The 16151-nt window shown below is 41.7% G+C and overlaps 1 protein-coding gene across 6 annotated transcripts in view; it reads right to left on the reverse strand.

Annotated features, from left to right (window-relative positions):
- Positions 1-16151, reverse strand: part of ACACA (acetyl-CoA carboxylase alpha) — a 2143878-nt gene that overhangs the window by 1262271 nt on the left and 865456 nt on the right. For all 6 annotated transcript variants that reach the window (XM_044054575.1, XM_044054578.1, XM_044054576.1 and 3 more), the window contains one exon: positions 10243-10386. In XM_044054575.1, the coding sequence (XP_043910510.1) occupies positions 10243-10386 (144 nt within the window). The remainder of the gene's footprint in view (positions 1-10242; positions 10387-16151) is intronic.

Genomic DNA, 16151 nt, shown 5'->3' on the forward strand with positions numbered 1-16151 from the left:
GGCTTTGACCCTTCGCAAGGAGAAAAGAAGCTGAATTTGAAGCACCATGTTTTGTGCCCTTTCGGCAGGAAGATGAACCACCATGTTTACTGTGTCTACCTGCGCCTATAAAAATCACAGATTGAGAGGGCAATAAGGCAGATTTTTCCCAATTAGAGATTCCCAGTTGGGCACAAAGCTGAATAGTACTATCCCTGCTCTGAAGGAGTAGATGCCTGATGAGGGCGTTAAGGAGGCAGCCGTCCAAATACGGAAACACCTGGAATCTTTGACGTCTCAGGTGAACTGTCACTACTGCCATACATTTTGTGAACACCCTGGGGGCTATAGTGAGACCAAAGGGCAGAGCATGGAACTGGAAGTAACTGGCTCCCAGCCGGAAGCGTAGATAACTCCTTGATGCCCTGTCCATTTTTATGTGGTAGTAAGCATCTTGGAGATCAATTGTCTTTCCCTAACAACGGGAGTATAGACTGCAGTGTTACCATCCGGAACTTGCCCTTCTTTACTGATTCGTTCAATCTGCTGAGGTCCAAAATGGGCCTCTAGTCCCCTGTACGTTTTGGCACTAAAAAGAATCTGGAGTAAGTTCCGGATCCTATTTGGCCTGCTGGGACGGTTTGGATGACTCTTTCTGACAGCAACTTGTTGACCTCCACAGTTGCCTGATCCCTGTGATTGAGTGGAACATCTAGGAGCTTCTTGGGAACAAAAAGTGGAAGAGAAAAGGGTATTACATAACCTCTGGTAATAATTCTTTGTACCCACTTGTTTTGAGTGATACTTAGCCAGGCTTCTGGATACAAAGAAATGCGACCCCCGACCGGCCCCAGAGAAGCACAGTCAGGCCCCACATCAGGAGCGCTGGTAAGGCCGGCCCTGAAAGGAATCACGACCTCCCTGGTTTTGCGGACCACCCCTGACTCTAGGGCATCTACCATTTCCTCTTCCTCTGAAGGAGTCGTCACCCTGTGCCTCTTGAAAAAAACTCTGGGACTTTCTAAACCACATTTTACCACCCCTCTGACCCTTAGGGTATGGTCTAGAGGGAACAGTAAAACGTACTTCCATGCCAGAGAGTGTTTTTCCTTCTTGCTCACACCGGGTGAGAGTGTCCTTTACCTTGGATCCAAACAATGAGGAATTGTCGAATGGGGAGTTGGTAAAGGTAGACAAACGGTTCCGTAAAGTTACAAAAACACATCCAGGAATGATACCTCAGGGAAATTCCTGAACCCGCTGCTCTACTCGCTCCATCGGCTGCGTATGAAATAAGCCGCATGGAGGAGTTAACAATAGAGGTCAAGGTGGACAACTGGGCAGAAACCTTGTCAGGGACTCCCTCAATACATGTACTTTGCAGAGAATCTCCGAACTCTTTAAAGAGATCTCCTGGAGCCTCATAAAGTGAGTAAGGTAATTCAGCGATCTAAGGGTAAACGCCGCTGAAGAAAAGATATGCTTCTAGTACCTGTCCATCATTCGAGACTCCTTATTCGGCAGATGAACAGAAAAAGTCTCAGCCAACTCCTTCTTAGTGGCCACTGCCACCATTATGGCACCTACGGGCACACCTTTAGATAAAAAGTATTTTCCTGGAAGGGAAGAAAGAAACTTGTTCAGTCTCTTGGGGACTGGCTCCATGGCATCAGGAGTATCCCACCCCTTTCGACTAACAAAATCTATCAGTTCGTTGAAAGGTGGAGACACCCAAGAGGCAGAAGGTTGAGACCCAAAAGCCTTCAGGTACACCCACTCCTCATCAGAAGCAGTGACAGTGGGCCAGCCGCACCTCTGTTTAAGCATATCCAGGATGTCTACGAAGGAGGCATCATCAGAGGACGACTTGAGGACCCTTCCAACTCCTTGAAGTCAGTGTCAGATGCCAAAGACTCATCCTGGGAGTCGACATGCTTCCTCTTACAAGTCCTCTTCCATGGGGGCTCCTTGGAAGGACATTCCAGGGAGGTCTCGGAAGAGTGGGGGCCACCAGCCAGTGGCTCCTGAGGCTGGGGGGGGTCTCTGCTGCCACTGGAGGGAGTAGGAGCTGAGAAAGAAGTAGGTGCTATTGGGGGGGAAGAGTGCTGGTACCTCTGGTAGGAGCTGACTGTCGGGACAGCACACTCCTCATCATCTCAAAAGCCAACCTCTCTGGCTCCGAGGAGACCAAGGATGCCATTGATGCCAGAGCCATTGGCTCTGAGATAGATGCAGGGTCTGAAATCACCCTAGCTGATGCACCAAGAGGAAGACTCGGAACCAAAGAAGTTTGGTTCCAAGCATCCCTGTCGGGGCCGACTGGAGAGCTTCGACCCCTGGACATTATGGATGGCACTGAAAGTGTCGGAGCAGAACTTGGCTCCGAAACAGTCACAATGGGAGCTGGAGCTGAAGGTTCCATCAGTGGTACCAAGCACTCTGGCTCTGAAAGATCAGCATGGCTTGGAGGAGGAATGACCACAGAGGACTGCACGCGCTTGAGTGTCTCCAGAGCCAACTGGGTCGGAGCCAACAACAATTTAGGCAAACCAGACAACTTCAAAAGTCTCAGTACTACCCTCTCCACATCTTCTTCTGATAAACTCCTGGAAGACCTGGATGACATAGGAGATTGAGATCTCGAAGGTACAGGAGACTTCACTAACAAGGAGACCAGTAGAGGGTCCATAGACCGGCTCCGAGAAGTAGTCTCAAGTGTCTCTGCGGTCGGCTTCGAAAAACTTGGAACTGACCCTGCAACAACAATGCCACTCTCAGTTGGCTCCGAGGTATGTGGAACCGATGAGACAGTTTTCGCAACTTTTGGCTCTGAGACACCAGCCAGTGCCGGGGAGGGCCTCTTGGCAGATTTTGACTTTCCTTTAGATTTAGAAGATGAAAAGGAACTAGACAAATCTTCCTCACAGGAAGGTTTAAGAAGACCTTTTAGAATTAACTTGTTCTTCCTTTCCTGCAACACCCTATGACTAAATGCATGACAAAATAAACAGGTCTCCTGCAAATGGATGGCCTCTAAACAGTAAACACAGCTACTGTGACCATCCGTTAAGGACATCTTTTGGGAGCACTTAACACATTTCTTGAAGCTGGATGGCTTATGCTCCTTACTCTCTTTACACATTCTGAAAATCAGTACAACACATGCATACAGAGAAGAAGAAGGAAGAGGACTAGGTCCTTTAATTTAAATGGGCCTAGCCCTGCAGAAAGGAAAGGATACCACGAGGACTAGGTCCTCTAATTTAAACAGGCCTAGCCCAGGCAAGAAGGGATAGGGTCGTCTAACTTAAACAGACCTAACAGTTATCAGGTAAGAAAATCACACTCACTGAACAGTAGTAGAATGAGAATAACACTAATTCAACTTTAAGTACAAACAGAACATATTTCTGTTAGCAAAACGATGCTAATAACAAGCTAATAAATTCTAATAGCAAGCGGAAAACCACCAAAAACTATTAAACACATGGAATACTAGTGCGCAAAAAAGCGCCTACTCTAACCCAAAGGGAAACCCAGTACATGGGATACCAAGAAGAAAGCAACAGCCAAAGGCCAAAATTGCAGCAGAAATTGCACCAAATGGCGCAAATAGATGATGACAACTTTAATAACAATTACGTTAACTTCTTCTTCTTCTTTCGTCTTTTTTCCGGTTAGGGGTCACCACAGCAGATCAACTGTCCACTCATGATTGGCAGTGGAGTTTTACAGTGTCGAGTTCCCAGCCCGGCGTCCAACCTTCCACATAAGGCACACACATGCGCACACTCACAACTAGGGACAATTAAGAGTGTCCAATCCACCTACAGCATGTCTTTGGGATGTGGAAGGAAACAATAACAATTACGTTAACTAAATACTACAAACAGTAAAGATTTTAACTATACTGAACTATATTGAACTATTCTAAACTAAACAGTCAAGAAAACTTTGATAAAAGTGAAAATATGCAAACACTTAGCCTGCACCAAAGAGAAGCACAACTGAACTCGTCGACACAGCAAACGTGATCTGGGGGTTGTACTGGTGCACCATGGGATACCTACATAGCCACGAGCCAACCAGAAGTCTTCCAGCTTCTAAATAGGCAGAGTCAGAGCCAAGGATCGGCTCCAATCCCATATGTAAAGAATGAAGGTGAGATAGGGCTACTTAACATCATTGGTTAAGAATAGATGCAATTCATATGACAATAATTTAATATTTAGAGAAATTGTAGCCAGTTTATACAGAAATTAAAGGCAAGTTAGTATAATACAAACAGGAATTGCAATATGAAGTGAAAGAATAAAAAACAGGGTCATGGCATATTAAGAAAGAGAGTTATGGGAGAGAAAATGATTGAAGTAAGGAAGAGAGGAAGGGTAAGGAGGTATAAGGTATCAATAAGTACGTGTTCATATATAGGGAAGTAGTTTGTCCTGGGCTTGAGCAACAGGAAACAAGAAAAGATCCTCTGTGGGTCAGAAAAATCAGCTTTATAAGGGAAGACGAAAACTTTCTCAGGTTACAGAATAGGATGCAAAGGAACAGATTACACCTTTCAACTTCTTTGCTTAAGAATTCTGGACAAAGCCAAAAATAGTGGAGAGACAAAGGACCAAAATAAGGGACAAATTAAGTATTGCTCTTGTAACAGTTTGTAACAGCTTTGGCATTAGCATGCATTTTGATGAGTATAAGAATTCTGAAATTCAAGTATGTGCTGTATTTAGTAACTAGTATCCCTCAATGATTTGCAAGAAACCCAAAAATTGTATTTATTTAGTTGCTTGTTTGCATTTGTTTCCAGGGTAGGGCACTGTTCTACATGGACCTTTATCAGACTCAGTCTGGGAGCGATGTCCAATTAAGTGACATGCTCAGTCACACAGTTAGGCAATGGAAGCAGAGAGAATCAAACTTTGCACCACTGGACTACAGGAAACAGCTTGTTAAAAACTCCTTAATCCTTTAATCCAACTGCCAGAATTTTAACAGGTGCAGACCAAAAATATGAAACAAAAATCTAGACATATTACAAAATTACAGACAATTGAGACTGATGATTCAGACACTGACACAGACTGATGAGCTTTGCCCTGTGCAGTGTCCTGAAAACTCATAACCTTGTCTAAGGTCTGACAGAGATCCATGAATCAAAGTACTTCTGGGAGAAGGGACTCTCCTCTAGAATAGAAGGAATTGTCCCTAAGCAGGTAATCCGGTAAGAAAGGTTAGGTTGGTAAACAAGTTATTTTTTCTATTTCTCTATCTGCTATTCCTCTTTCAATGGATCATCTTAATGAAGGAATCTTTTATGGAAGGAAATTGGTATAGAAAGGACTTTTGCCACTTCTGCAGGGACTTGCTTGACAGCCACACTGCTGATTAAAGTCTCTGAAAACCAGAAGAGACACAGAGAGAAAGAGAGAGCAATAAGAACTTAAAATCATCAGATTAAATATGTATCCTTGTTAACTTTATTAGTGCTTTCCCCACTGAGCTGACAACTGAAAGCTGATCTTTCGCCAGTGAGTAAGGTGACAACAAATAAAAGATGGCGACTGTGAAAACCTTTAATTTAGGGAACAAAGTAAGTTGACAACAAATAAAAGATGGTGACTGTGAAAACCTTTAATTTAGGGAACGAAGTGCTAATGAAAGCAAAGAACCATCTCAAAGAAGCCTGTGACAAAGTCATCTACACTCCATCTGAGCACGCATTACCAAGACGAAGGCAGTAAAAGTCTGAAAATGTCTTCTGTGGAAGGAGGCCTAGACAAGTAGTCCTTCCACTTTTTAAAACAAAATCACCTCAATATGCTGCTGTTAGAAAGACAATAATCATACTGCAATCTTTGGTGGATGATCATACTGCGATTTTCGGTGGATGACCGTTCTTGTTCTTTCCTAAAGGTGGAGATGAAAAGTAAGTGGTGCTTCTTTTTCTTCATCTCTTCTCATAGATTTACAGGTAAGTACTAGGCTAGTTTCCCTTGCATGTCATTTTAAGCCTAGCCAATTTCCCTTTTTGTGCTCGAAATAACCTATCCCTTTTGGTAATAGATTGGCCTTGGGAGACGAAATGTTTAAAAGCAGGGGCCTGGGAGATGAACCATTTACTGGCTGACTGTGTCAATACCATGGTTGATAATTATATTTTGTTTGTGTATACTATCCCTAATAAAAATAGCTGAGATCATATTATAGATAATTTGATGGGACCCATGCATGGGATAAAGCATTTAGGAGCTACCTCTGTCCATGACCGATGCATGGGATAAAGCATTTAGGAGCTACCTCTGTCCATTAGTACAGGGGGCAGTCTTGAGCTAAATTTTCTGTTTCCCATCCACAGATCTAAGTTGTGTTTGCAAATGGACAGGGGTGAACTTTGTCTTACATGAATGGGTTAGTCTGTTCCATAGCAGCGGTATCCTCCATGAGACATACCGGTACCTCCAAATCATTCTGTTGATGGTGCGGAAGAGGTTTAGATTCATAGATCAAGTATTTCTGATGTGATTTGACTTACTAATGTGCAGTAAATCCATCAGTAATGGGTCGGAGGATGCCTTGTATGCCAGACACAGGTCAGCTCTTAGTAGTCTGTAGGATATAGAGTGTAGTGACAGGGTTTGAATTGGTCCATGTAGGGCATGTTGCTTAGGCTTTGTATCCTTTTAAGTAAGGTATCTCTGTGGGAGTTGTAGTTGTTGCATGTGTCTGGACAGATACATGCCAAAGGGAGCACTATATTCAATGATTAGGCTAATGTGAGCTGAGTAAAAGGACATATCCACTGATGACCATCAGTAAATACCTGACAATGTATTGTTTCTCAAGGTAAATTCTCAAAGCTTGCATTGGTTAAAGTACTTACACCTCCCAAGGCACAATGGGCCATGTTATTTTCATAAACAGAAAATGTATATGCAAGATGTCTAGCCTGTTTTGTAATTAACAGAGCCAATGTCTTCCTCACTGATATTTGTACAAACCATCAACATGCTTTGCCAATAAGAATCAAACAAAACAAATAAACTAAAATAACCAAAAAACCTTCTCAATTTTGTTCTACAGATGGTATAAGTCTGATCACATCTGAGTCAATGGCAGTATCTGAAAAGGATGGGATTGGGAAACAGCTGAACAGGAAACACATAGGGGCACAAGTGAGTGCAAGCACAGCAGCATGGAGGGACAGTAATGAAAGTGATCACAGCAGCATGGGGGTAGTAACAAGTGACCACAGCAAGCAAGATTGGGTGACAATAAGTGACCATGGCAAGCATAGTGGGGCAGGAGTGAATGTATCAAGCAGCATAGTGCAGCAGTAATGCATTTGACCACAGCAGTGTAGAATGGTAGTAAACCATGCAAAGGAACAGATGGAGGGGCAACAGTGAGTGCAACTTGAGTAGCAATGTCAAGAAATGCATAATAGCATCCTTCGGGAAGTCATCCATCCCTGGTAACAATCATATTGACAACACACCCTTAAGAGTTGACCCAGTAGTCAGCGACTTGGGGAGACACACAGAAAGTAATCTAGCCTTTCACCATCACGTCTACAATAGTGAGGAAATCATTCGGTATTGCACAACTTATAAACAAAGGTACTGTGTCTAGTCCAAGGAAGTCACTGTTCCACTGTATTTGGCATTCATCAGCTATATCATTGAGTACAATGTCCCCCTACGTATGTACTTACTGAGGGATATCCAACAAATGGAATGTTCACATAGGTTCTTCACTAAAAGTGTACAGAGTGTAAGCAGCATGTCCACTGAAGAACGCCTTAAGGCCCTATACCTGTATTCTGTTTCCTACATGTTGTTGAGGGGAGATTTATGCCTGGCATACAAGGCATTGTCAGACCCCACCCTGATGGACCTCCTGCATATTTGCAAAACAAGCAGCACCAGAACTACCCATCCTAAAGACTTATACCTTGCCTGTGATATAAATAGGACCTGCTGGAGAGACAAGTATGTATCCCAGAGACTAACCCTCTCTGGAACAGACTCCCCATTCATGTAAAGTAGAGTTCCTCCCTAACCCAATTCAAGTGCAACTTGGACAATTGGATGGGGAACAGGAACTTCATCCCTGGTATGGCACCTATGTCTCTAATGGACACAGTCAGCCAGTAAATGGTTCATCTCCCAGGCCCCTGCTTTTAAACATTTCATCTCCCAAGCCCCTGCTTATACTTATCAAGGGTACCAGAACTTGTCACACATTTGGGCTGCATGGCTAAGCTTAAAAAGATTGTTGTGGTCATTAGTCTAGTAAACAGCTATGAACCTATGAGCAGCACATGTGCTCTTATTTCTACAGCTCAAAGATTAATTCAGTATGCATAGGAGGAGGATGAAGCCCTGACTACAGCCCAGATGACTCATGTTTGATTAACAGCACAGTTGTCTATGTGACTAGGCAGGGAAAGGATGAGTTTAAGCAACTAACATCATTATGCTCATCCTTAGGGAAGGCAAGTTGCTAAGCTCATGAAACTGACAACAACGAGCAGTAGCTTGGGTGTACCACACTTGCTTGTTTTCACCATTTGGCTCATGCTGCATTGGGCAGGTACTTCCTTGAATTGGGGAATAGGAAGTGTGTCTGCTCCCACCTCCTTCTCTTCCAACAAGGCAGTCATACTGTGAGTTTGCAGGTAGCTTAGGGTAGAAAGTTCCAAGAGACAAGCTGGCTGACTTGCTCCCTACAACCTGTCTCTAGCTGCTAGGGGAACAGATGGGACAATTGGATTTCCCAGTCAGAAATAAACAGGCTGTAGATCTCTACCTCCTCCCCTGCCAGGCATCCTACTGTAAGTCTACAGGTAGGCTAAGGGAAGGTAGCTTTAAGGGACAAGCTGGCGGGCTAGCTGACCAACTCCCTAACACTTGACACTAGCCACCAGGTGAATGAATGGACCCTATACAGCATTCTTAGCAGGGATTAATGGGCTGTAGCTCTCTTGAGTAGCTCAGGGAGTGCTAGCTCCCTACCCCACAGAACAAATGGGCTGACTGGGTACAGGTAATAGAGCCATTATACAAGGTCCCTTGGAGTTGAGGGGAATATAAAAAAAGAAAAAAAAAAACAAAAAGGCTACTTCATTGAGAGATGTAGAAATGTATAACTGAAAAAAAATCAACAAGTGATATGTTCATGAGATAGAAAATTTATCATTATTCACTACCAAAAAATAAAAAGAATGGCCTCATCTAAGAAGAATACAATTTCAGGCTGTCCAACTGAAGAAATAAAACAAGGCACATAGCTCAGTATAACAATTCTTTATAATTCATGCAACATTTCACATACACACACACACACACACACACACACACACACACACACACACACACACACACACGTTTTCCAGTTATTTGACCCCCCGCAGCCCACTGATCATCAGACCCTCTCTTGGTTAACTGATCAGTTCATTTACTTTATCAGGATGAGAGCTGAATGAGAAGGGACATCACTGAGGCAGTCATTAGAGGTAATTCAAGTTTTCTGCTTTAACCCAACACCTGCTTATAAGCTCATTCATACTCGAGTAAATCAAGAATGTTTGATAAACTATTTTATCAATGGAAACCTAAAAACAGATGTAATATATGCACTGGAAGCAAAAAGGAATCAAACTAAGGTCTACTTTGTGAGCTAGCACACTGGTAACTGGTAGCACTTTGTAGCCAGCTAGACATAATGCTACCTTACGAAAAAAAATAATTCTGTTGTTTCTATATATGAAGGGCAATGGGCACCTATAATATGGCCACAGTACATGGCTAGTCTGTACCACAATGAAAATTAAACAGCATGATAACATTATGTAGTGTGGGACTTCATTCAGTTGCTTTTTATACACAAGTATTCTACGTGGAATTCCTTGATGACAGTTCCTATAATTATTTGTTGTGATAGTATTCTACGTGGAATTCCTTGATAACAGTTCCTATAATTATTTGTTGTGATGCACAGAACAAGTTTAATACACTGCTATAAAATGCAATGTTACTTGGTTAACTATACCAATTATGCAGGATGCTGCTATTCCTATCTTCCAAGTCTTCAGTGCCGAGACATGAGTACTTGCCACCTGCAGTTCTCTCTCACTAAGAAATGAAAGGGCACCACTCAGATGCATAACAGACTCTCTTTAACATCATATTTGGAGTATATTAAGGTACAGAACTGAAAAAAAAAAGAATAATTAAAAGGCTACATTTCCTTTACCTGACAAAGTCATCAAAGGTTCGGAAGGAGACCATGGCACCCATACGTTGGCAAGGTGGAGTAAAGGATGTGTCCAGCAATACATCACTCACACTAGCAACGTGATACATTCCATAATTGTTGAGATTGGAGGAGAAGGACATTCTGAATTATAACAAAGTACATGTTAGACAGAAATGCAGCATATCTACTTCCACTAGACAGGAAAAAAACAGGCAATTCCTCTTAACCTCAGGGTATCAAGAATGTTCATTTTAAGCAGTCGGGGATTTTAATCCCTATGACACACAGGGGAAAGATCTAAGCCTTTCTTTAAAATTACTGATCTTCTACTAAACATTTAATAAAAGACAAGTATTTCACCAGCAGATGATTTGTACAGACATCAGCAAACTCAGCCAGCTATACAGAATGTCCTGAACTCAACCAGCATGCGTGTCAGCAATAAGTGAGAGATATTCTATCTTAAGGGGTAAATCCATTTTTAAATCTGCTCACAAAACGAAACATTTTACAAAGATTATCCTGCAAAAATTGATTAAAACAAAATGATGCATTAAAACATTTAGACAGAAGGACAACTCTCTCTATTGTTTTCTTTCAAATTATTTCATTCTGATCAGTTATGATTCACAAATTAAGAACTATTTAAAAAAAACAAAAAACATAACACCACTCTTGAGATGCAAAGCAAAAAGTAATGTCTGATCAGCCTTTCTCATGACTGAAGATATTCTGTTTTCCTGTAGTGTCAAGGGATTTTTAGACTAATGATTCATGAAAATATACAGGAATGTATGTAAACAAATGCATGCAGGTTTGCAGCTTTCTGTTTTTTAATGGTGAAAATTTCCCTGCTGCTTTGCCATGTTATACACTGCTTTCTGAATGGGTCTACATCATCTTACAAAGTATAATGTACCAGATGTAGTCTACTGAGAATGATCTTACCACCACCCAGTAGACTGATGCAGTACACTACAGTCATTTGAACCCTAATGCAAATGTTTTTTGCAGTGGACTGCACACCCCTGCAACTTGATGTAGGGTTCTGCCACCACTACCTCATTTGTAAATAAACTATTTCCAAGTCTGAGTTGCTGTTATCTCTCAGTCCTTATATATATATATATATATATATATATATATATATATATATATATTTTTTTTTATATATATATATATATATATATATATATATATATATATATATATATATATATATCTATACACACACATACACACACGCATACACATATGCACATTTTATATCAGTAACATTTTAGAAAGTACAGTAAGACTGCGGTGGTGGTGCTGCGGTAGCGTTGTCACCTCACAGTAAGACGTTGTCCTGTTCAATTCTCAGCTAGAGCATCTTCTGTGTGGAGACATGCGTGAATGGGCATACCGTCGTTGAAGGTTGTGCTTCATGGCCGGCAACTTGGCATGTAAAAATCTACTGCCAATCATTAGCGGACCGGAGTTCCGCTGCGGCGACCCCTAATCAGGGAAAGCTGAAAGACATAACAACAACAACAGTTGTGTAAGTAAACTCACCATAGCACTGCTGCAGTAGCCTTAGCTATATCTGGGTTAAATTATACCAAGGATATAACAGATGGCTTCGAAAGCTTCAAGGCATTAAACATGCATCTAAATTTTAGGGAGCTCAAGCTCTGCTGACTAAAAGACAAGTTTGGGCTTTAAGCTCTTTAAAGTTTTACTGTCGCTGAAGAGTATGCTCCTCTGAGACTTCCAAGGATTGATGGCTGGCTTATGCTGCTCCTTTGCTGTGCAGATAAGTTCCCTCTAAGGGAAAAAAACTTCCACATTCTTATTTTTGTTGCTGTTGTATCATTTCCCACTTCAGGAAAATTATTTTAAAGCCAGCAGCTTTGTATTTTAATGGAATATCATGGCACTATAATGTACTTTTAAATGGAGGGCTAGTTTTTCCTGTCAGTTAAAAAGTGATGTGAAGCAACTGAAAACATTTTTTTTTGTGGGGAAATTGTGCTTATTTTACTTTTGTGAGGCTGGCATAGTGTTTTAAGGTGATTTTTACCATCTTTATCTGTCAAACTAGTAGTACTTACCAGCATTTGCTGCATGTCTTCCCTGGGGAAATGGGCACCATTTTAAGCCTGAAAATGGAACAGACTACTTGTCCCATAGTTAGTCCTTCTTCCAATCACAAAAAGAAAATAATTAAGCAAACAGACTTTGCCACCACTGTAGGGTAGTAATTTGCCTCAGTCACATGTGGGTGACTCAGCAGTGACCATTTGTTGCATCTGAGACCACTCATCTTTTACCCCAGATCCCTATCGTGTAGCACCTTTAGCCACTATGGACTTGCATTAGCCACATATCATTGGCTGTTGGGGTCTCCTCAGTGAGCAAGGGAGAGTCACTCTTGTTAGTCGTGGGAGAGGGAATAGGGAAGGTTTCCCTGTTGTGTAAAAATGCTATACCCAACCTCGGGGATGCTGCTGTTGCCATTAGTAACATGGTTTGCCCCATTTGTCCTGTCAAAAAGAAACAAAAAAACAAGCATGTATCTACTCTTCCTCAAATTTCATTGGATAGGAGTAGTTTTACTGGGTCTGGCTCAGGGTTTAATTCAGGCTTTTGATCCTTCCTATAAAGCAGTTTCTGGTAAAACAAAGAAGGGATAACTCTTTTCCTGAAGAGATTCAACATTCTGAATCTGAACAGGAAAATGCAGGGACAGATACAGGGTTTTTTGTTCAGATTTCTAATTCAGACTCCAAGGACAGCTCAGTTTCTGATTCTCTCCCTGTGTGTGTGTGTGTGTGTGTGTGTGTGTGTGTGTGTGTGTGTGTGTGTGTGTGTGTGTGTGTGTGTGTGTGTGTGTGGGTGGGGGGGGGTTCTGTCTGCTTTAAAGGATATGTGTAGTACTGCATGCAATTTTCATGAGAGTCAGCCAGTTGTCCCTAAAAAGGCAGACAGAATGTATGAAGTTCCTCAGGCTTTTACATTTTTATACACTATTCCCTAACCTGACCTTGCAGATATAGCTCTAGCTGCTGATAAGCACCTAGTCATTCCCAATCCTATTCTTTCTAACAAGAATGGGAAAATTGTTGATAGGTATGGGGGAAAATGTATACTTCTGCAGCTTTGATTTTCAGAATTTTGAACTGTCACTCATATTTTAAAGTTTGTTCTGACTAATTGTAAAAGTATGAGGAATGTTTTATCTGCAGTTTCTTCTTGTGAGGAAATCTCTGCTTAAAATAGTCACTATACATTGTTTACAGTGTGTGTGTGTTTGTGTGTGTGTGTGTATGACTCTGTTGATATTTCTTCCAGGGCTATGGCCTCTGGTCCTGTTCTGAGGAGGTTTGCATGGCTGCATTCTCAGAACCTCCTATTTGATGCTAGTGCTTGGCTCCTATGCTGCAGAGGTAATCAAAAAGTGTGATGAAAGGAGCAAGCTGATCCTGGGAATCTCTAGACTTTTCAGTCCTCCTTTTACAAATTTTCCAAGATTTTATTATCTTCTCATCCAATTTTGGCAAAAACAGAATAAACAGTCTCAATAAAATACAGAAAAGCTGACTTCTAAGAAGAAGGGCAAGGAGGTAAGAAAAAGAAGACTTGAACCTCCCAAAACCAAGGATGGGCCAACAAATTTGAATGACTATTCAAGAGACCTTGTTACCCTACTCCCACAGTGGCCCCTTTTTCTTCTGGAAAGTCTGAATCTCCATTTTTCTCTTTGACGACAGATAGTTTCAGATTAATGGGTTTAAAATAAATCATTCATCAAGTTGACAAGACAGTGAGAGAAATTCTTCCTTTCCAGAGGGTCATTCCTCATCCTCCAGATCAGACCCCTTTTTTTTTTTTTTTTTTACTACTGGTTCTTCATCACCTGCTATTCCAAGTAGTGATAGAACTAGTTTCTCCTCCCCAGGTAGGGAAGGGTTTTTATTCAAGGATGTTCCTTGTGCCAAAGAAAGAAAACATTTGAAGACTAGTTCTGGAGCTTTATAAAACCAGTTTGTGATGGTGCTCAAATTCAAATATGTCATTTCACAACCTGTTAGCTCTTCTTCTTTCACATTTCCTGGCAACACTAGACTTTAAAGATGCTTAACATCACATCCCTATCCATCTAGACTTCAGACGTTTCTTAAGGTTTTATGTGTCTGGATCACATATCAGTTCTCTGCCTTGTTCATTGGACTATCCACTAAGCCATACGTGTTCACAAAGTGTCTAGCTCCAGTTATAGCTCATTACAGTCTACAGGACATCCACATTTTTCCATATTTAGACAACTTGTTTATCTTTACAGAGTCTTTCTCAAAGTGCCAGGAATCTCTCTCAAATGAGAGATTGTTTTTTTTTTTTTTTACACAAGCTGGGACTACAACAGAACATTTAAAAGTCTTTCTTGACTACTTCACACAGAATTGTATTCCTGGGATGTCAACTAGACACCTCAGGTCAACCAGCTTTTCTCCAACAGGAAAAAAAAGATCAATATCTGGATTATTTCTAAGGTTTTCCACTCAGACTTAGGTCAGTTCGAGGGAATACCTCAGGATTTTGAGTCTCATGGCATCTATGATTTTCATGATACCCTTGACCACACTCCACATAAAACGATACAGTGGAATCTGATATCTCTTTGGTCCCAGCACCAACACCCTTTATCTTTTAAAATTAAATGGCTGGGGTTTGTCAGAACAGAAATCATTTGGTGGAGACAGCAAATATCCTTAAATCCAAGTCTCCCCTTTTCCCTTCCTGCTTCAGAGCAGTCAGTCACAACAGACATCTCAAACTTTGCTAAGGGAGAAGTTTCAGGAGAGATAAACATGCAGGGGGGGCACCAAGTACAGATACAAGCACATAAATATCAAGGAGGTACTTGCTCTGGTCAAGGAACCCAACTCTCTGAGCCATCTTTGGTCTAGCTATGTTAGCTTGGGATTAGAATCATAGCTAAGGCGGAGTGGGAGGGGCAATGGCCCTGGGCTCAAAGTGTTGGGAGGGAGAAATCAGCCATTCATCTTTCCCAAGCATTACTTAGTGCAATGTTGGGTGTGTTCTAAACTGTAACAACTGTTTGCTACATTTGTAGCAATCACTTTGCTAGAGTTTAAAAGAAGAAATTATTATTTTTTTTAATGTGAGGAAGGAGGGTCAGGGTAGAGCACAGAAATGGGACCTGAATGGCGGTAGGGGAGGTGGCCATTATTGTGCATCACCAGTAATAGAAACTGTAATTTTTTTTCTTCTCTTCAGTGGAAAAGCTGGGAGCATGGATGTAACTATAATAAGCTGATCAATACAATGTAGCAATCGGTTTTTTTTTTTTGCTCTTCACTTTAAGAGCTGAGAGGGTGGGGCACTAACTTGTGATATCAGCCCAGGGCACTGATTGAACCAGCTACACTTTTGCTTGGGTTATAGCTTCACAGCACAAACTAACTCAGCAGGCATCCTACATTCAGTCAGAGCAAAACTGGGGTGGCAGACAGACTGAGCAGGACCAGGGCAGACCCTCACAAACAGAAACTAGATCAGGGGTCTTCCATGATTTGATCCAACTCCGGGGGGTTCCTGAAGCAAACTTCTTGGACTCCTCTCTGAAAAATCAACTGGCAAGATTCTGTTCCAGGACTCTATACAAGAAGGACTGGAGACATATGCCTTTTCTGTTCCTTGGACAGGAATGTTTCTGTATGCTTTTCCACCCTTTCCACTAACATCTGAAGATTCAGAAGGAATCCCTCAAGATCATTGTGGTGATTCCCTTCTAGCCCAGGCAAATGTGATTCTCCCTTCTCTTGGAAATGGACAGGGACAATTACCACAAGCTTCCTCACAGACTGGATCTACTCACACCAGAACAGGGGTGTTTGATACAA

Source organism: Protopterus annectens, chromosome 13.part0, assembly GCF_019279795.1.
Source record: "Protopterus annectens isolate FY-2018-M chromosome 13.part0, PAN1.0, whole genome shotgun sequence".
In the NCBI taxonomy this organism is placed as follows: Eukaryota; Metazoa; Chordata; order Ceratodontiformes; family Protopteridae; genus Protopterus; species Protopterus annectens.